Genomic DNA, 17,371 nt, shown 5'->3' with positions numbered 1-17,371 from the left:
ATATATACTACATCATTCATATTCATGTTTTTTCTAAACGGTTTAATTTCTACCGCAATTGCAAGCCCACTGCATGGCTTGCCCAAAATACCGCTATATTAGAACACTCATACCCACTGAATTTTATCCATTCGCGAGCGTATATCTAGCTAAGGTTTAAGGATTAATTCTGTTATACCATTCAAGTTGGTAGCTATGCCGAAAATACATAAAATATTTTGCCCTCATACAAATGCATGCATACGCCTCTACGTAAATTCCTTAGTTAAATGCCCTGTCTACAGTAATTGATCGTTTAAGTTTCAATTGCAAAATTCCATCGATAAAGCAGAAGTTTGTTGTTTTTTTTTTTACTTTCAAATAGTATGTTGTACGATATATTGCGTAGCTGAGGTAAATAATTATATTAGGTCGGTCTGCTTGCTCACGTTGGGATTGATGATGATGTAATACAGACAATAGTCAGGGTAATAGTGGGGTTCTTTGATGGACAGTAGTACGGTGTACGAAGGTTTGTTGTTGTAAAAGTTATAGAAGCAGTAGAGAATTCATAGTTATTATATAACTGCAACTTACTGTTTCTCTCAACGTTCATTAAAAGGAGGTTTTTGGGTGAATGCTGTCCACGGCCGGTTTGCTGCCCGCCTTGCACCTGGGACAAGGGGTGATGCGGGGGAATATGGGAACCTTTGTGTGAATCCCGATGGCTGACTGTCGTTGCCGTGTTGTAGTTGTGCTTGAACCACCCAAAGGTGTGCTTATGTCGGGCTAGCTGTACCGAAATCCAATCTCGCGGCAGGGGCAACAGCTCTGTTGCCGGCGATGGAAGATCCCTGTACACGGTAAAAATGAACGCAGAACTGTAAAATTTCGTCGTCTGACAGACTAACCATAAAGCAGATACTGTGTGTAAACGCTCTATTCACACAGTATGTATATCCCAGGGGTCTATGGTCATTATAAACAAATATGCCTATTGCAGGATCGACACCGCATATCAATTGTGCCGTGTGACATAGCCATTTACTCGCAACATACAGTACCCCGACCTGAATACAATATTAAGGGCAGGAAAAAATGGATTTCTACCTTGATATCAATATATTACTCGTTATACACATTTGAAAAGGTACAGAAGAAGCTGATCGCCCTGTTGCTGATTGATGAAAAACGCTGGAACTGATGTAGATCAAACTACATCCGACGTGACACTATATCTTCATCTCCACTACTTCTGGACTGGCATAAAGTCTTTTAAATATTCTACATGACGCGGCGGAAATTGGCAGTTTTAGCTACAAAAAGTGAAGACACCGATAAACACAACGGCTTGCACTGTCATTGTCAAAGCAGGGAGGCCGCGTTATGGGTTGTACTACCATCCAACGGTAACTTGACAAAGGCGTTGCCGATTTATCGAAAACAATTTCTGATCTATCCGAAAATGACGACAAAGCTGTTCATAACGTACATGGATCGTGTGCCAGCTGAGACCTTACGGAACTTACGACCCAGTTTCACTTCGATAACTTTCAGCCTTAATGCCACCATCGATACAGCTGCCGCTGCTGTTCGCACGAAGTAACAGGCCAGATGTCAAAATCATTAGCACGACTCGATTTTTTAAGTGTACATGATTGGTTTTCATCACCGAACTGTGTCCTGAATCACTATTACTATTATCGTTATTATTTTCTACGGCTTGCAAAACATTAATAAGATAAGATAAGATAAATGTACGAAAGGGCACTTCCCCTATGAGGGACAGAAAGTTTTGTGACCGTAACGATATTAATAAGAGATGCAACAGGTGACGCAGTAGCAGCAGCTGCTTCTCACTGGGCCACTATCGCGTAGGGCGTTACAGCCTGGACCGACATGTCAAGCAAGCAATTTAGAGGAGTGCATATTGAGCGTAGAAGTGAAAAGAACCGTAAACAACCAGCCACAAGTTAAAAATATATGTATTTGCTGAGAAGCGAAAGTACGGTGTCATTGAAAATGTATAATATGATGTTTCTGAGATACTCTCATAATCACTTATATCGTACTTTGTTGTACCTCATTGTCCATTGAATGATCGGTTTAAACTAAGATGTGGATGATTTGATCATGCTCTCTTCCATTTCAATTTGCATCGCAAGATCGCCCAGGAAATCCTCACATTCAGGTAGCCCAATTACTTGCCGTTGGCAACGGATTTCAACCCACGCTGTCAACTAGTGTGTCGAACGCCTTCACTGTTACCTCTGAGGTTTAGACTGAAGGAAACTAATTCAGGATAGAGCAGTTATTCACGCTGAAGGACCTTGTTTTTGCTTTTAATAACTTACCTCGCACAGAATCCGGCACTTTCGCACATATCCATAACAACACACGTGTCTCTTTCGGTCACGTGAATAGAGCTAATTGCCAATCCGCACAAACTTGTATATTGTCCCACCTGAAGTGATAACGTTAGCGAAGTAATATTAAAGCGTATAACTTAAATTCTTTGTTACGCTATGCGTTTAATTTTGTCCTACTTACCTTCTACGAAAGCTTGTTTGACTCTATTTGGTCTTATCTATAAGCGGTAACTGAGAGGCTTTTAACATTTTAATGTTCGAGAGGAGGTTCCCATTGATCGTCCAAATATAATCCTTGTTTCATACAGTCCGGTAGTATCTAATAGTCTACCTATACTTTTCCGGCCAAAACCTACTCTTTTTAACGCAATAGATCTGAGTGAGGACTCAGTTACCTTGAGCGGCTGCACAACTCCGGGTAAAATTCGATGTAGCATACTCGCGGAGACGGTCAGCACATCGACAGGGTTTGCCGGTGGAGGCGGCGAGAGGCCCTCGAATGCTAAGTTAGCGTGATTCTCCGCTCCTCGTTGGCCCTTCGCGTCGCCCCAAGCGCCCATATATTGGCCATCCTAGACCAATTACGCAATAGAAATGAACAAAAACGACAACGAAAAGCTGCATTTTAAAAGCTGGTCATTGTCCGCCCTAATCGTCCCACACCTCGTGCGGATAGTGGCAGTTCAACCAGGTAGCGTATTCATACATGCCGATTCGGCAATAAATATTACTGTCTACCAAACGTTCGAGAGATAGAATAGTTGTACCAAAAAGGCGAACAATTGTGGATAGTTCTTAGGCAGCGAAATCCTAATTTTGACCATAGACTTCACACCAAAAGGTTGCGTGGGAAATTAGAGGTCACCCATATTTCCAGCTTTCATTACAACTTTGACAATTTCTCTAATACGACTGAGACCAGATTGCTCGTCTATGGAAATGAGGAATTTAGCGGGATTCAGAAAAGAGTCTTAATAATCTCTCGCAGCAAATAAAGGCAGTCTAAACCTAATTACTTTACCTTAGCACATCCTTCTACGAAGTTTATAGACGTAGCTCTTTTACCCTCGCTTTATATCGTCCAACGCATACCAGGTAGTTACCATAAAAAGCTAATAATTATACGTTCTCTATAAAATTATGCGATAAACTACTTTTGCTGTAAACAGCGATCGACTGCATAAAATGACGGCCTTTCGACAGTTACAAAAACACGCCAACTTATTATACTTCCTTTTCTAAACTTTTTTTTTTTTACAGGTTATGTATACTGTCGCCCAAATGCGTCGACCTGTCTCGGAGACGTCTGGCTAAATGTATCAGAAGCCGTTGAAGAAATATGTGGCCCTCAGGTCTCCAAGGGTCGACGTATTACGAAACACGATATACTCGTGGTAACTCTACGTTCGTCGATGATAGATGAACAACGCTTAAGGGCTATAATGTGTAAATGGTACTACAGCCGGTCATTCCACATGCGGGGATATTGTACGATTGCATATCCCAACTGCAGATACTTAATATTAGTAATATCCATTACCGCATCAGAAACGGGTAGAGGTTGCCGCGTCACTTATTCCCTTATAAGTCTGCTATTGAAAATTAGCATGTAATTAATGTATGTAATGGGCAATTGATGCTGTTGCCTACATATATCAGATTGGAACTGTTTTTGTCGCCTGACAGCGTAGCGCCTTACCCGAATTATAGTAACGTTCATATTCCGGCACCTTCTTCTGTTTATTCATTCGTCTTCGGCAGAAATTTTGTGACATGATGTTTGTTGTCCTCCAAACCCAGCCATAAACGATATTCATAGCTTTTCATCGTCAAATGTTTTACTATAAATTGCACTTTCCACTGATTGGAAAAAGTAATCATTTATTGAATTGAGGTCTGGAGAGAATATGATGGGTGCAGAAGACCTTTTGCTCGAGTTCCTGCAGCGCAGCTTTCATAATCTTTGTACCCTGCATGGCCCCACGTTGTCGTAAGGAAGAATGACCTTACCTTGTGCGTTGGGTCTGTATACGATCTAGTTGAATCGTTTCGCCGACTCGATGCAACTAGATCGTATACAGACTGTCTTGTTCTTCTCAAACACTTCCCAGTGTACATGACCTCCCAATCTCAGCAAATTATAGTCTTTTTGAGAAATACTGGGTTTGGGGTATCTACCCATTCTCTTCTTTACATCGACTACTTGCCGCCACCGAGGTCAATTCCGTATAGAAACGTGTGTAATTGTGGTTAATGCTTTGCCTGGTGCCGGACGAGAAATTGAAAGACTCTGAGAAACCGTGTTCCTTTGTGATGTTCACTTAACTCATGAGATACCCAATCTTATATCTCTTAGTGAATCTATCCATTTATGGGCGGTCTTCCTTCAAAAGCGTTTTCAATCAGCTTTCATCGACCTTAAATGACCGACAAGGGCGAAATGTATCCTCCAGTTCCATTTTTGAACAGCGTAAAAGAACTTTAAGAAACAACTCCTTTTATTTGAAGAGTCCTTACTGCAGACGGCACAAATACTTTGTATTGCTTTGGCAGCTATTTGTCTATGGAAAAATTCAAAATAGGGTGCGCGTCAAAAATGCGTTTCTTTTTATTCGGAACTTTCATATGTGGAACCTAAACTCGACCTGAAATTCACTTAACTGCACAATGAAATTACAACAGACTTACGTAGGGAAAAGTGCACTTCCAAGTAACATATAGAAGTAAACAACAAGTGAAGTAAGCAAGAAAGAAAGGCAATAGTAAGAACGAAGCGAAAGTACTTCTGTCCCAAACAAATATTTCCTATAACCGAACTGTTTATATATGTACGTTTTCCAGTATTGAACAGATACGGAATAATCAACGATAAAAAGTTTAGGCTAACTGTATTAAACTATGTAGTTCGGTATGCGGTAACTTCAATCTAGTAAGTATCTATTTAATACTCGCTATTTTATACCTTCAGGTGGTAGGCATTGGTCCTGTTAGTTGGTGCCAGCGGCTCTCGTGTCATATCTTGAGGTCGTCGCCCGCCACCGGTAGGAGAGGGGCCATGTTGGCTAGGCTGAGCCACACCTTGCATATGGCCCTGTCCGTGCATATCCCACTCGTGGCCCCACTTGCCGCTAGCAGGCGAATTGACCCCTGGGGGTCGAAGGCCTCCTTTCGTCGGGTGGTCAAATCGGGCTCCTCCTCGAGAACCACCCGAAAGGACGCTTACTTCCCCCCCTTCCCATTCAGGCGCACCGCCACCGGCCATTGCTGCACTTCGATGGTATTCTGCGACAAGAAAGAACCGAAAACGGCAAACGATTTTGTCAAATAAGGGTCAATTTCATAAATCAAGCAAAGAAACAAATTCCTGTTAAGCTCAAGTCCTGCTTAGATGCTTTGTTTCTATAGAGATCAACACCGAGTTACTCGAGTCTCTAATATTTGCCCACCAACGCGTCTATGTACAAAAAATGTGGTAATAGAATAGGATCGTGTAGTTGTCTCGCTAAAAAAAAGCAGTACGAGGGCCTCTACTACACTGCTACCGAAAAACAGTGCTTGAACCAGTTGGTGTAACTCTTAAAGTAGAACGTTTTCCTCGCGGACACGAATCACTTATCATGCATATTTATAGACGCGCTTTCAGTAAGGACATTTTGGAAAATCTAGATGCGTCAGCGTGTACTTTATATTGTGCAAAAACCCAAACGTACGTGGCATTTCACCTCCCTTGTTCTTTAAATACTGCGACAACGTATCATTGCAAGGAATGGACCCTGTCATTTGCCACCTGAGCGTCACAGTTGTCATTGTCCAACAATGGAAGCGAACCCCCATTTAATTATAGGCGTTTAATGTTTACTAAGGATTCTAAACAGAACATCACTTAGCAGTGGCAGGCAAATGAATCGATGAAGATACACAATCACAGAATATTGTACAGTATGGATTTTTCATGCCATCAGTAACACTGTGTCACGTCTATGTGCTAACTAGCAATTGCAGTTGATCAAAATATCACGCAGATATTCGCTACTGCAGTTTAATACGGGCGCGTGGTAGAAGACTGCAGCATCAACCGGCGCCGAACGAGACCGACTCGCACTCCATAGTCCCATTATGATATAAATCACTTTACAATTGGCCTATCAGAAGGAGACCCGTCAGAAAGGCCTGTGGTGGTTCTTCAGGAAGCAATCACTTGTTCGTTTCACCGGGCAAACTGTCCCCGTCATTTACCTTAAATGCTATAGCAATTAATATCTGCCTGGTGATTGTAGACGGGCAGTCAGTTCACTTCCTTGCTATCTGTGTGACTCGCAGGGGTCATGACACAATGTACTCGCTTTTAAGGTCTTCATTTAAGATGTATTCTAGGAAAAAAATATGTGTTCGAAAACCTTACTATGCCTTGAGATGGTACAACGCTTGTTTTTTTCTGTGAACGGTTCTCAAACAAACGTATGAGGACGTACATATAGTAAATAGACCCTGCTACGCCTAGCGCCTTTCGTGCCGTTTAGTAAACAGATTTGATTCACCGATATCATACCTGGCGTAGCCTAAGCCATAAGGTGTAATGATTATCCCATTGCAATTATCCTGTGCCACCTAATTCAGCGTCCTTCTGTAATTATTTTATCAACCCTTCGTAACGCGTTTGCCAACCCTAAACTTGTCTCTCTCATTGTTTTTTGGTAGATTTCTAGGACGTTCGTGAATAAGATCAACTGATCAAATCTTCTAATATATATGTTAGGCATAATGATAGGGTCGGTTGATCCTCTTCCTGGGACGGCACAAAGGCTAAAAAATGTTTTTTTTTTTTAATTAGGTACCTTATTAATTTAAATGAAATTAAGATTAGCTTCGTTTCCCGGACATCATCAAAGCTATAATATTTTTATTTTCCTTTTCCCTTTATAATAAATAATGACATGTTCTACTAACTGAAGATATGTATATATTATGCGCTTATAATACGTTTCGCTTGCTAAACTATTTCTATTTTTTTTTCTTAATAATTAATAATTTTTTTAAAAATAAACATTTACTTTCTTTCTTAATATTTTGACTTTTTTTGCCCGAAAATGAATTGGGAAATTATTTTTACGAAAAGGGATTTTCGAAATTAATAATAATAATTTACGAAAATAACCACTTAAAACGCATTTTCACCCTGTTGTTAATAGGATTTTCGTAATTTTAACTAAAAAAAAGTGTCCATTTTAAGTATAAATATGTGCACTATATTGAGCATGTCGCAATTTATCGATTGTCGTCAAAATAAACCTTCCTCATATCCAACACAAAATTCAGCTTTCATGTTCCAAACGGCATTTCGGCATTCGAGAGCAAAGATTGAGACCTCGTTGAATCGATTACCATTCAACTCATTAGAAGAGGAATTATTCACTATTTAGAATGGGGCGGGGGTAAGTTAAAAGTTTCATCGTGACCTTAGCAGGAAAGCCTTTGTCACGCGAAAATATCAAGCCCTACTATGGGGAGATACGTTGCGTTTCTACTTAGCATGTCGGGATATATCGATAAGTGTAGAGTCGATACCAACAAAATAATACATTGTGTAAAAAAAATATATGCTTTTCGTATTTTCTTTAGAATACTTTTTCAAGCATATATTCATATCTGTCGTCACAAGTGACGCTTACAGATTCACTCAAAATACTCTCCAAATTAGCCTGAAACCTCTTAATGATACATTTACGCACCGAGATACCCATTTTAAGTATAGGTATCAGCTCGTCGAGGTTTATTGATTGGTGTCAACAAAAAAAACTTATATAGAACAACAAGTTTTACGAACTTACGTCAAGTTTTCGCTTTTAGAAAGCATTTTCTATCTCAAGATTAACATGTGGGTATAAAGACATCGATTATTAGTAGAAAACATTCCTTAACAAAGACTCAGAAAAATCTAGCCCCTTCAGCCGTTACAACTTTCTCAAAGACGTTTATATAAAAAAAAAAAGAAAAAAAAACGGTTTACGAAATGGAAAAGCAAACTGCATAAGGGACAGTATTCCTATCCTATGCAGAGCTTCATGCCGGGTGGTACTTTAACGATCCGCCAAAAATTCAACTTGACAAATTCATAAGGCGGACGTCGGTCAAATAGTTTTGATTGTATTATATCTTGTAATCAATTTTATAAACCGGAGCCAAAGATCTGCTTTTAGCTAATATCGAGCCATTAGTTCGATATCACTGCATTTTATCACTGGGCTCTAATCTTTGTGTAAACGTCTTTGTGTAATGTAGGTCATAACGCTTATACGATACGTCCAGCTTAAAGGAACTATCATCTTATACGCGAAGTGCAAATGCTGCCGATAACGTAAATGTAGGGAATAGTGAAGTTATATGGAATAAAAATTAGACGGGCCACGCCGTTTTTCTAGTAAAAAAGAAAAAAAAACGCTCACATTAAAGGTTAATAGTATAAAAAAGTTTCGAAATTTTGGAAATGTACGGGTACGGAAATTCAATCCAGTTTGCGTTATCAATGTTTTTCTGTTGCTAAATGTCAAAGGGCGGGGATTAGTACTTTTCAGTGTTTTTTCGCGTTCTATAAAATGTTTGTTGAACGGTAAAAAAAATGGCAAAAATATACCCAGTCAATTTTTGTACCACAGTTTCACCTGCCCCAAAGCCACATCTTCGAAGGGTGAGCTGCGCTTTATAAAAGCTACTAAGTTATAAGTGTTATATGACAGGATCATTCCTGGCGCATAAAACAAACCTTCATCGAATTCTACGGATAAATTAAACACATAGTTAGTAGCATTCAAGCAGTAATGAATCCAAGTATATTGCCACCTTTGTCAGGCACTCATATAGTAACCGTAATAATGTACGCTTCGAAATATCGGACAATGTTTGTTAGTCCTATTTTTACGACGCAGCTGTTTTTCAACTATTGGTACGGTGTCTTATATGCAATATTATGCTGATGTATTTACAACATGTGCCACGTAATCTGTGGACACTTTCGCTTTGGCAGCAAGTGATAAAAAAGGTGCACGGAAGATTTTATGGGAAAACGTCTGTTTATCTTTTTGGGTACGTGCCTCGGTTCGAAATCCGTGCTCGCTTTTTCGAATAGAAAGCTTAGAAAGGCGGAAAAACGGCGCGATTTCTCTGAATCATCTTTTCTTTGTGCAGCCAAATCAGCTGGTGGCATAAAGTCTAAATCAGGTTTAAATTTGCTCTGTAAACAAAAGACATCAGCATGCAGGTCACACCAGACCATTATATACACGGATTTATTGCTAGCAAATAGTGGCTGATTGGAGGCGTTAGGTATATTCCATTATAACAGAGTTGAAGCTTATGCCATTTTCAGGCCAAAGAACGTAAGGATTATTTTAAAGAGAAGGATCTGTCGATTGCTTTGTTAAATCAATGCCGTTAGTGCTCTTTCGACCGTTCCTTTAATAAGTTCATAGATGAAACTGCTTAACAGAGTTCAAATGACGCCAACCAGATAGATCTTACTCACGAATTTCCATGTAGCCTGCGCGCAATTCTTTTGAGCCTCCGTCCGTGCCTAGACTTCATCGTTTCTACTTTTTGTGCATAAATTTTGAAACTAGCGTTCTCTTCAAGTGCTGACAATGTGACCTATGACGTTAAAGGCGAACCCTGCTGCTCGTATATAGCACGAAATAGTATGCACGTATGCTGATCTTGGTGGCAGAATAACGGCTTAATCTATGGTAGTGCTTAGATGCTTCAGTTCTAGCGAGTTTGGACACGATAAGCTTTCGGGTTTCACAGTTAAATATGGCACGAATATACGTTGGACTTTTTGGAGGCAATTCAATGTCAGAAATGAACTTGACACGCCCAGACTCCGATTTTCTCAATGGGAAGGGTTTTTATAGATTTCGCCGAACAACGTAAGCTAATGGACCAAAAGGTTCACTAGCAATTTGTAGGTGTAACATGCCCTGGCAATCCCTTTTTAAGAGGTAGGTTTTGTGAAAGCCGTTTAGGATAACATTGTCGTCGTACTGCTGCGGTTCCTTCATCAGCCTATTGCATTCTCTGAGCAGCGAAGTTTTCCACTAGCTTCACCCTTCACAGAAAATTTTGTTCGGACCATGCAACAAATACTTCTAGTGTGTCTCTTGCAATGGTGCCACGTGTTCCGAAAGATGTCATAGGCCAAACGGAAATGATTACAGGAATGCTGGCCCTCTATCAGGCACGGTAAGGACACTTTTCTATTTTTACGTAACCATAACTTCCTCCATTTAGTCCAATAACCTGTTTCCTGTAGCAATAACTATGTCTGTGTGTACGTTGTTTTCGATTGGAGTACATGCCCCCGTTGTTGATGCCCATTTTCTTGTTCACCTCGCTGTAATTGTATTTGCTGGTATTATTCACTATATAATACTTGATGGTGTCTTTTTTGAAGCAACGTAATTCTTCCTTCATTAAAAAGTTCATAACGGTTATACTTCGTGGCCCCCTGTGCAGGCTATTTTCATGATCCTGAACACTGGGCGGCATTTGAAATGTAGCCTGTTTTTACGTCGCTGATTCGAATCTCTGTACGTACCGGGGTAAGGCTTTGTTGTATTGACTATAGCGGTTTAGTTCTGTTAGGATCATGGTGTGTCGTAGTCGATAAGTATTCTATCTAAGCATGTTCATTGCAGAGTTTTGCTACCGAATTTCTCTTTCGCCAGTCGCAATCCTCTAGCTTGATCCTTCTCTAATTTCTATAGAAACTACGTTTAAATATCGGTAAACGTACAGTCATCTAATTCTCTCTTAAATCTGTTCTAAAATGTCCAATTTAGTGGGCTATTACTTTGTTCGTCGGATATATGTATCGTAGATACTGCAATCTTGGAACTGAATTGCCAGCCAGTATTTAAGGCTTAACTTTTTTAATGGCATTATGTCCGCTCTACGTTGTGGCTCTACTAGTGGCGCTATTGTATGTTTCGGATTGTTCAATTTAATTTTTCTGATTCAGATATTTTGAGCTTTCAGCGATTTCAGAGTTCTTGGGGGACACGCTACATCCCAGAACATACTGCTTTTTACGCGATCGTATGCTCCAATCGGGGTAGTTTTTTAGATAGTCTGATTCTTAAGTACTTTATTTTAGGAATATCATGATTGTGGGGTACTCGCATGTGTTTGTCGCCTGCTTTCGATATATTCGGTAAATTGTTTTCGGAATGTCTTTATTTGGTAATTGAAAAGCATGTACTGAGATGTTTTGCCGCTTGGGACCAACCTGTTCGTGCGGGGCCATCATTGAACATCAAAGAGAGAGCCCTGTTACCTCCATGCCTGCCTATGTTTGAAATATATACACGATGCATCTATTGTAGCCACTTTTTATACAGCTCTCGCTTGTGTATTGACCCGTAAACAAAACGTTTATGAATGCTTTTGGTGCTAAGATATCCCCTAGGGGACGCTTTAATTGATAAGATAGATTTTAAAGTTGTCGTGTCTATAGTAAAAACTACGTTTTGATACGATTTGACGGTTTGCAGCGTTGTTCCTCGAATCCTCGTTCTTTCAAGTTCGCGTAAAAGTCGCGCCTCCTGAGCATTGTATCGAAGTTCCGTCAAAAAAATACTACTACTGGAATCTTACTCGTCTCTTATGTTTCTTAAATTTACTATTGTAGACAGAGTATTGCTATGCTCTATATGCTCCGATCTTTCCCAAAAACCGAATTGTTGAACCAAGAAAATTCTATATGTTTTTAAATAATGTATTAAATGTTATGCGATCACATACTTCATAACTTGATAAATATTGCTTATAAGTAAAATGGGTCTGCAATTCATATACTTATTTGCGCATTATCTCAATTGTTCACGTGTGAATACACAGACTTCTAGTAGTATTATTGTCTCTAGTTTCGCGGTAGTCGCTTCGATTGTGCGCGGGAAATTTTAATTTTATCTCGAGCCGCGAATATTTAAAAAAATTAACTGGTACGTTTTCGCTTCAATGTACGGTTGTCGTTTCCATGATGCATAGTTCAATTAATTCAATTGTTTGATATTTTAATTCAGTAAGTAAGTTGAAATAATTCATCTATAGTTATGTATTTGACTAACTAATGTTATAGACCTATTTCAAACATTTCGTGATATTTTACTCGTTAATGTTATTAGAACCCTAAATTAACATTGAATTATATGATGATCTATATAGTAAATTTATATAATAACAATAAAACATAAAATGGAATACAATATTTTAGCATTAAAGTATATAATAATAATAACAAATCTTATAAAACGTCCTAATCACTTAGCCAGTTATGAGTACCTTTCTCGAGCAGATGACATGACTGCCTCACTACGAGTTGCCATATTCTTGTAGGTCGCCAACGCTTCTTCAAATAGTTCGTCTCGTTTAGGTGATTTTTTTCCGTAAATTTTTTTTTGCAGTTTTTATTCTCACTGGTGGGGTCGATAGATTACCACCGCAATTGTTTGGTGGTTTGCTACAGTTTCATTGTTCTCTGCAGATTTTTCAGTAGCAAATAAGCTTCACGCTGTGCTTTTGCATCTTACAGCGTATGTCAATATAGTGATTTCAAGGCTACCAATAATGGACGGGTCCCCCATTGTAAGCTGCCTCTTTTTTGCTTAAAATTGCTTATTCACCATAGCAACTACTACTTGTACTCACCATAAGTCTCCGCAAGCGCCCTGTGGTCAGTTCCTCTGTGGTCTCCTGTTGTAGCTGTGGGGTTATGGCCCGATGGTTCCGCTAAGGGTATCGAGTAGTACGAATTTGAACGCAAACGCGGTGGAGGCGCTTTTGACCCTGAGCCCCCATCATCTTCTGCTCCACTCCCTGATCCACCGGCACCGCTAGCCCCTCGGCCTCCCAGACGTCCTCCACCTGCACTGCTACTACCGCCACCACTTCCACCATAAGCACTGTAACAATAACAACAACGCAAACAAGAATGACATCAAAGAGGTAACATGTTATAAGTAATAGATTAGATGATGCGTTATACGTTATGTGAAGAAAAATACATAGCCAGTCATATGTATAGAATAGCGAACAATCTTACGGCGAGAACGCCAGCTAAAATTTTTTATTTTTGTAAACAACTGTCGAGCGTTAAACCCAGGTGAGCCAAATCTGTTCTGAGTCAGAGAGTGGATTAGTTTTACTCCTTATACATTTAAAATTAATATTTAAAGAATAGAAAACCCGAATAAAATTTACTTAGCGGCCATGCTACACCCGATCAGCCACAGCGTTTTATTCCGTATCGCCAGAAAGTTGCTGATGTTGAAAGAAAGGGTCTATAGAGCCATGTCCACTCATCCTATACATTCAAGAGACCGACATGAGTCGAATTTTCATAGTGCGTGCTGTCATCCAATTTATAAACGGCTTGCCTGGGGGCCTTACTGACCGCAGTCGGGCGAATGGAGCCAGGTATAGTCTCCTAGGGGTAATACATTACTTTCGAGGTTAAAAAATTACTTTCAAAGAGCACAGCCGCGACAGAACAAATATTACAATTTGCTTCGGTACCTTTTTGGCCTAGGAAAACCCGAAGGAAGGTCATCGATGTGCGCCAAATGGTATGGAACTTTCCCATAAACAAAACGTGTAGTATTAAAAAATGGAACGCTTGACCCCGACTATAGAATTGATATGATCCCTACAGTATCTATTGCTTGGGATTTTGAAATACAAACGTCCGCAACGGTGGCACTTGATCAACACACACGTTAGCCAATCATATTAAATACGGTATCTGTTTTTACAATTTTTAGATATTTCGCAATAAAAAATAGGAATGCATATTATTCGTAGACATTTTATAGCATTTCCCGGGGTGAGAGCATGAAACGCAAGTTTATGCAACACGGTACGGGGCTGATCTTCCAGGCCATTTTTCTAAATTCAGAAACAATACTCTTCGTAAAAAATGAACGACTGTCATTAAGGCCGTTGCTCAAAGCGAACGTATAAACAATGGCTATCCATAGAAGCGGTGTAAGTGGTTGTTCTTGACTATTGTATACAATATATATTGGACAAATCGTTTTCATATGCCACGCCGATACATCTTTTGTGTAACTAAATATATTATTCAGCTGTAAACATTAGATGTCGAAAATGCTTTTTTTTTTTCTTTTATTTTCTTGGATTCTGTTCTCTAGATATAAAGTTCTGTTCATCAAAGCATTACCATTGGCTTGAATTTTTCACACAAACAGTGTACTATTCAGAAGTAAACAACCGGTGCAGAGTAAATGTTGAAAGAGAACAGACATTACTTCTTTGTCAATCAGAAACGTACTTAAAAAAGTATAGTATATATATGGATTAGAAAAATATAGACATGGCTGCAATACATCAAGGGCCTATTCACTAATACTGCTCCTCGTAAAGAACTTACTATTATTATATGTCTTTACATACTATATTGCAGTAGCTGTAATGCATTACTAATAGAAGTCTTCAGTAGACGGTAATAATTCCCTACTGCTTTTTTTTCATACCTTCTACCAGCCTAACAATGATTACTCTGTTATAGGTAGACAAAAAAAAACTTGCTGACCTGGGGAAGGCGGGCTGGGCATTTAGTGGCGCCGGTCCGCCTAGGCTGGTCTCTTCGATGAGCTGCGAGTCAAGGGCGTGATGGGAAGACTGTCCAGGAAATTGAGGATGTGCGCCAAGCGGGGAGAGGCGGGGATACGATGACTGGCAAAACAGATCAAAATCATCCCACTCGCCGCCTGCATGTGGACTCGATGAGCCCCCAGAAAGAATTGTTGACACTGGCCTGAAATAGAACGAACGCATAACTAAGAATTACTCTCACTTGGCGTTTATATTACTCCTATGCAGTCGTAAATGTGCTACATTTATAATGAGCATTCCTAAAAACAGCTCACATATTTATTACCCACGGGAAACAAACAAACGTTGAACGTCTTGTGGTGAATGATCTGGTTAATTCGATCAGATTAGGCAATCTACACAGAGAGGAAGATAGAAATGGATAGAAACTAATAATATTTTTGGCAAACATTGTAACAATCGTAGGTATTTATTGTCACTTAATTACTTATACGTATCATGTTTAGCCTGAAAGAGCGTCCTGCTATCCAAAATCTAGTAACTTATAAGTTATTTAACTTATAGTAAAATAGCGGCGATCCCAAAACCAAGCTAACGCACTTACCCGATGATATACTTTCACAGCGCTACCAAGAGAGGTGCGGTGGTACTTCTTGAATTATAGCGATGGGATTGACAAACAGAGTAGTAATAATAACATAGTGATACATAAACGAATATTAATGAGAAATAATCCCAAGTTATCTAAACCAAAAATAGAATTACTGATGCATATTTCAATTAGAAACATGATTGATCTTGACTTGAGATTGATCTATTCTATGCCGGGTATTTTTAGGTTTCAATATTTGAAAAATAGTTAAGAACCTTTAGACATTCCTTATAAAAACGAACCATTAGTAGTATTAAGCTGACGAAAATATTTTATGCTTTCGGCTCTATTCTTACCTGAATTTGGGTAATTTTTTTCGAGTTGTGTTGGATAATAATTCTAGAGGAAAATTATAGATATGATTTTTGTAAGTTCGTCACGTACTGGAGTAATGGTTTTATGGCTCTGTTTATACGATAGTGTAGTCCTCTATGACCTTAATTATCTCAACTGAAACTAGAATCTCACTTGTTGTATACATCGGACATTTGTCAAGACAAAGTCAAGCGATCGCTTTTTTTTTGTTAAGCTGATGTAATATCGATTAGTCATGTTCGTTTAAATAATCATTTCCAATAAAGACTCCTGCAGAACGAGTTTAGCTTGTTTTTTTTACTAGTTAGTTTACTAGCTAGTTACTTTTTCTGGACTAGACGCTGACAAATTAGATTCATGCTATATGAGTGTTCACTGAAATTTCTTTTGAACTATTACTAAATCTAATAACTGACCTCTTTTTACATTCTATGTTCGTCTAAATTTTCCTTCATACACGCAATGCTTGTATATGCAATACTTGTAATGAACGTCGATACCGGAATAGCATTTATTTGCTCTACTCAGAAGACTCGAATTGGAATGATATTATGTACTCCGTAATCCTAGTGTAATCGCAGCGCTGGTTACAGTCATGACCCGTTTAAAATTTTTTCAGAACTTTAGCTTCTCCGACGGCAAGAGATCCTAGCAGGTCCTTGTGGAAATCGACCGTTTGATCGATGTGTCCTTTTGGCCTCACAGGGCTTAGACAAGATCCTGGGCGCAACACACTACGTCAACTTGTATGAAGAAGCATTCTTCTTACAGGTGGTTTTGAACATGGCTAAGCAAGCGCAGATCATTCCGCGGATATATGTTATAATCTCAGCTACCTACACTCACTGCGACGAGGTGGACTAGTCGCGTTCGAAGGTCGTATGCGTCCCATGCGGTTTTTCTAACGTAAAGATAATTTCCCAAGGGAACAACAACGACCGGACGTTACGGTGGCTCCGGGGTGTTCAATAAAACATATTGTACTACATTGTGTTCCATTAATGTACACATTAGTAATAATGATGCAGTACAATACGAATACGGCAGATTATACTTTTCCTTTGTAAAATAGATGATTAAGGTTTACATATCCTACGGTGTTGACACGTCAACTTTGATACCGAACGCAGCTGCTTCTTTTGGATCGCTAATGCGCCTCCATTTGAACGCGTTGCTAGGACGATTTCGAAAGACCAAAATGCCCGGAAGAGTAAAAATATCAGGAATTATCAATACGTAGGAAAAACAAAAAAATATTAAAACCTGCTTGTACAGTTGCCACACCGGTTTATTGGCCTGTCGGAGAAAACCCAATAGGATCCGCGTTAGACATGTTCATCCTTATTAATGACACGTGTGAATTGTGAAAATTGTAAAGGATATTTGGAAAAAATAATAGTCAACGAATGGAACAGACATGCGCATATATATA

At 39.3% G+C, this 17,371-nt stretch overlaps 1 protein-coding gene across 2 annotated transcripts in view; it reads right to left on the bottom strand.

Moving 5' to 3' along the window:
• The window catches only part of LOC111266582 (uncharacterized), a 67,375-nt gene that overhangs the window by 7,216 nt on the left and 42,788 nt on the right, over positions 1-17,371 (bottom strand). For both annotated transcript variants that reach the window (XM_022844175.2, XM_086970955.1), the window contains exons 5-10: positions 14,950-15,174; positions 13,047-13,300; positions 5,311-5,630; positions 2,744-2,920; positions 2,334-2,443; positions 577-833 (exon numbers count right to left, since the gene is read on the bottom strand). In XM_022844175.2, coding sequence (XP_022699910.1) covers positions 577-833; positions 2,334-2,443; positions 2,744-2,920; positions 5,311-5,630; positions 13,047-13,300; positions 14,950-15,174 — 1,343 coding nt within the window. The remainder of the gene's footprint in view (positions 1-576; positions 834-2,333; positions 2,444-2,743; positions 2,921-5,310; positions 5,631-13,046; positions 13,301-14,949; positions 15,175-17,371) is intronic.

The sequence above is a fragment of the Varroa jacobsoni genome, unplaced genomic scaffold (assembly GCF_002532875.2).
Source record: "Varroa jacobsoni isolate VJ856 unplaced genomic scaffold, vjacob_1.0 scaffold_1099, whole genome shotgun sequence".
NCBI classification, from domain to species: Eukaryota; Metazoa; Arthropoda; class Arachnida; order Mesostigmata; family Varroidae; genus Varroa; species Varroa jacobsoni.
Note: the sequence above shows the minus strand (reverse complement) of the source record. Positions and strands in the feature narration are given on the sequence as shown.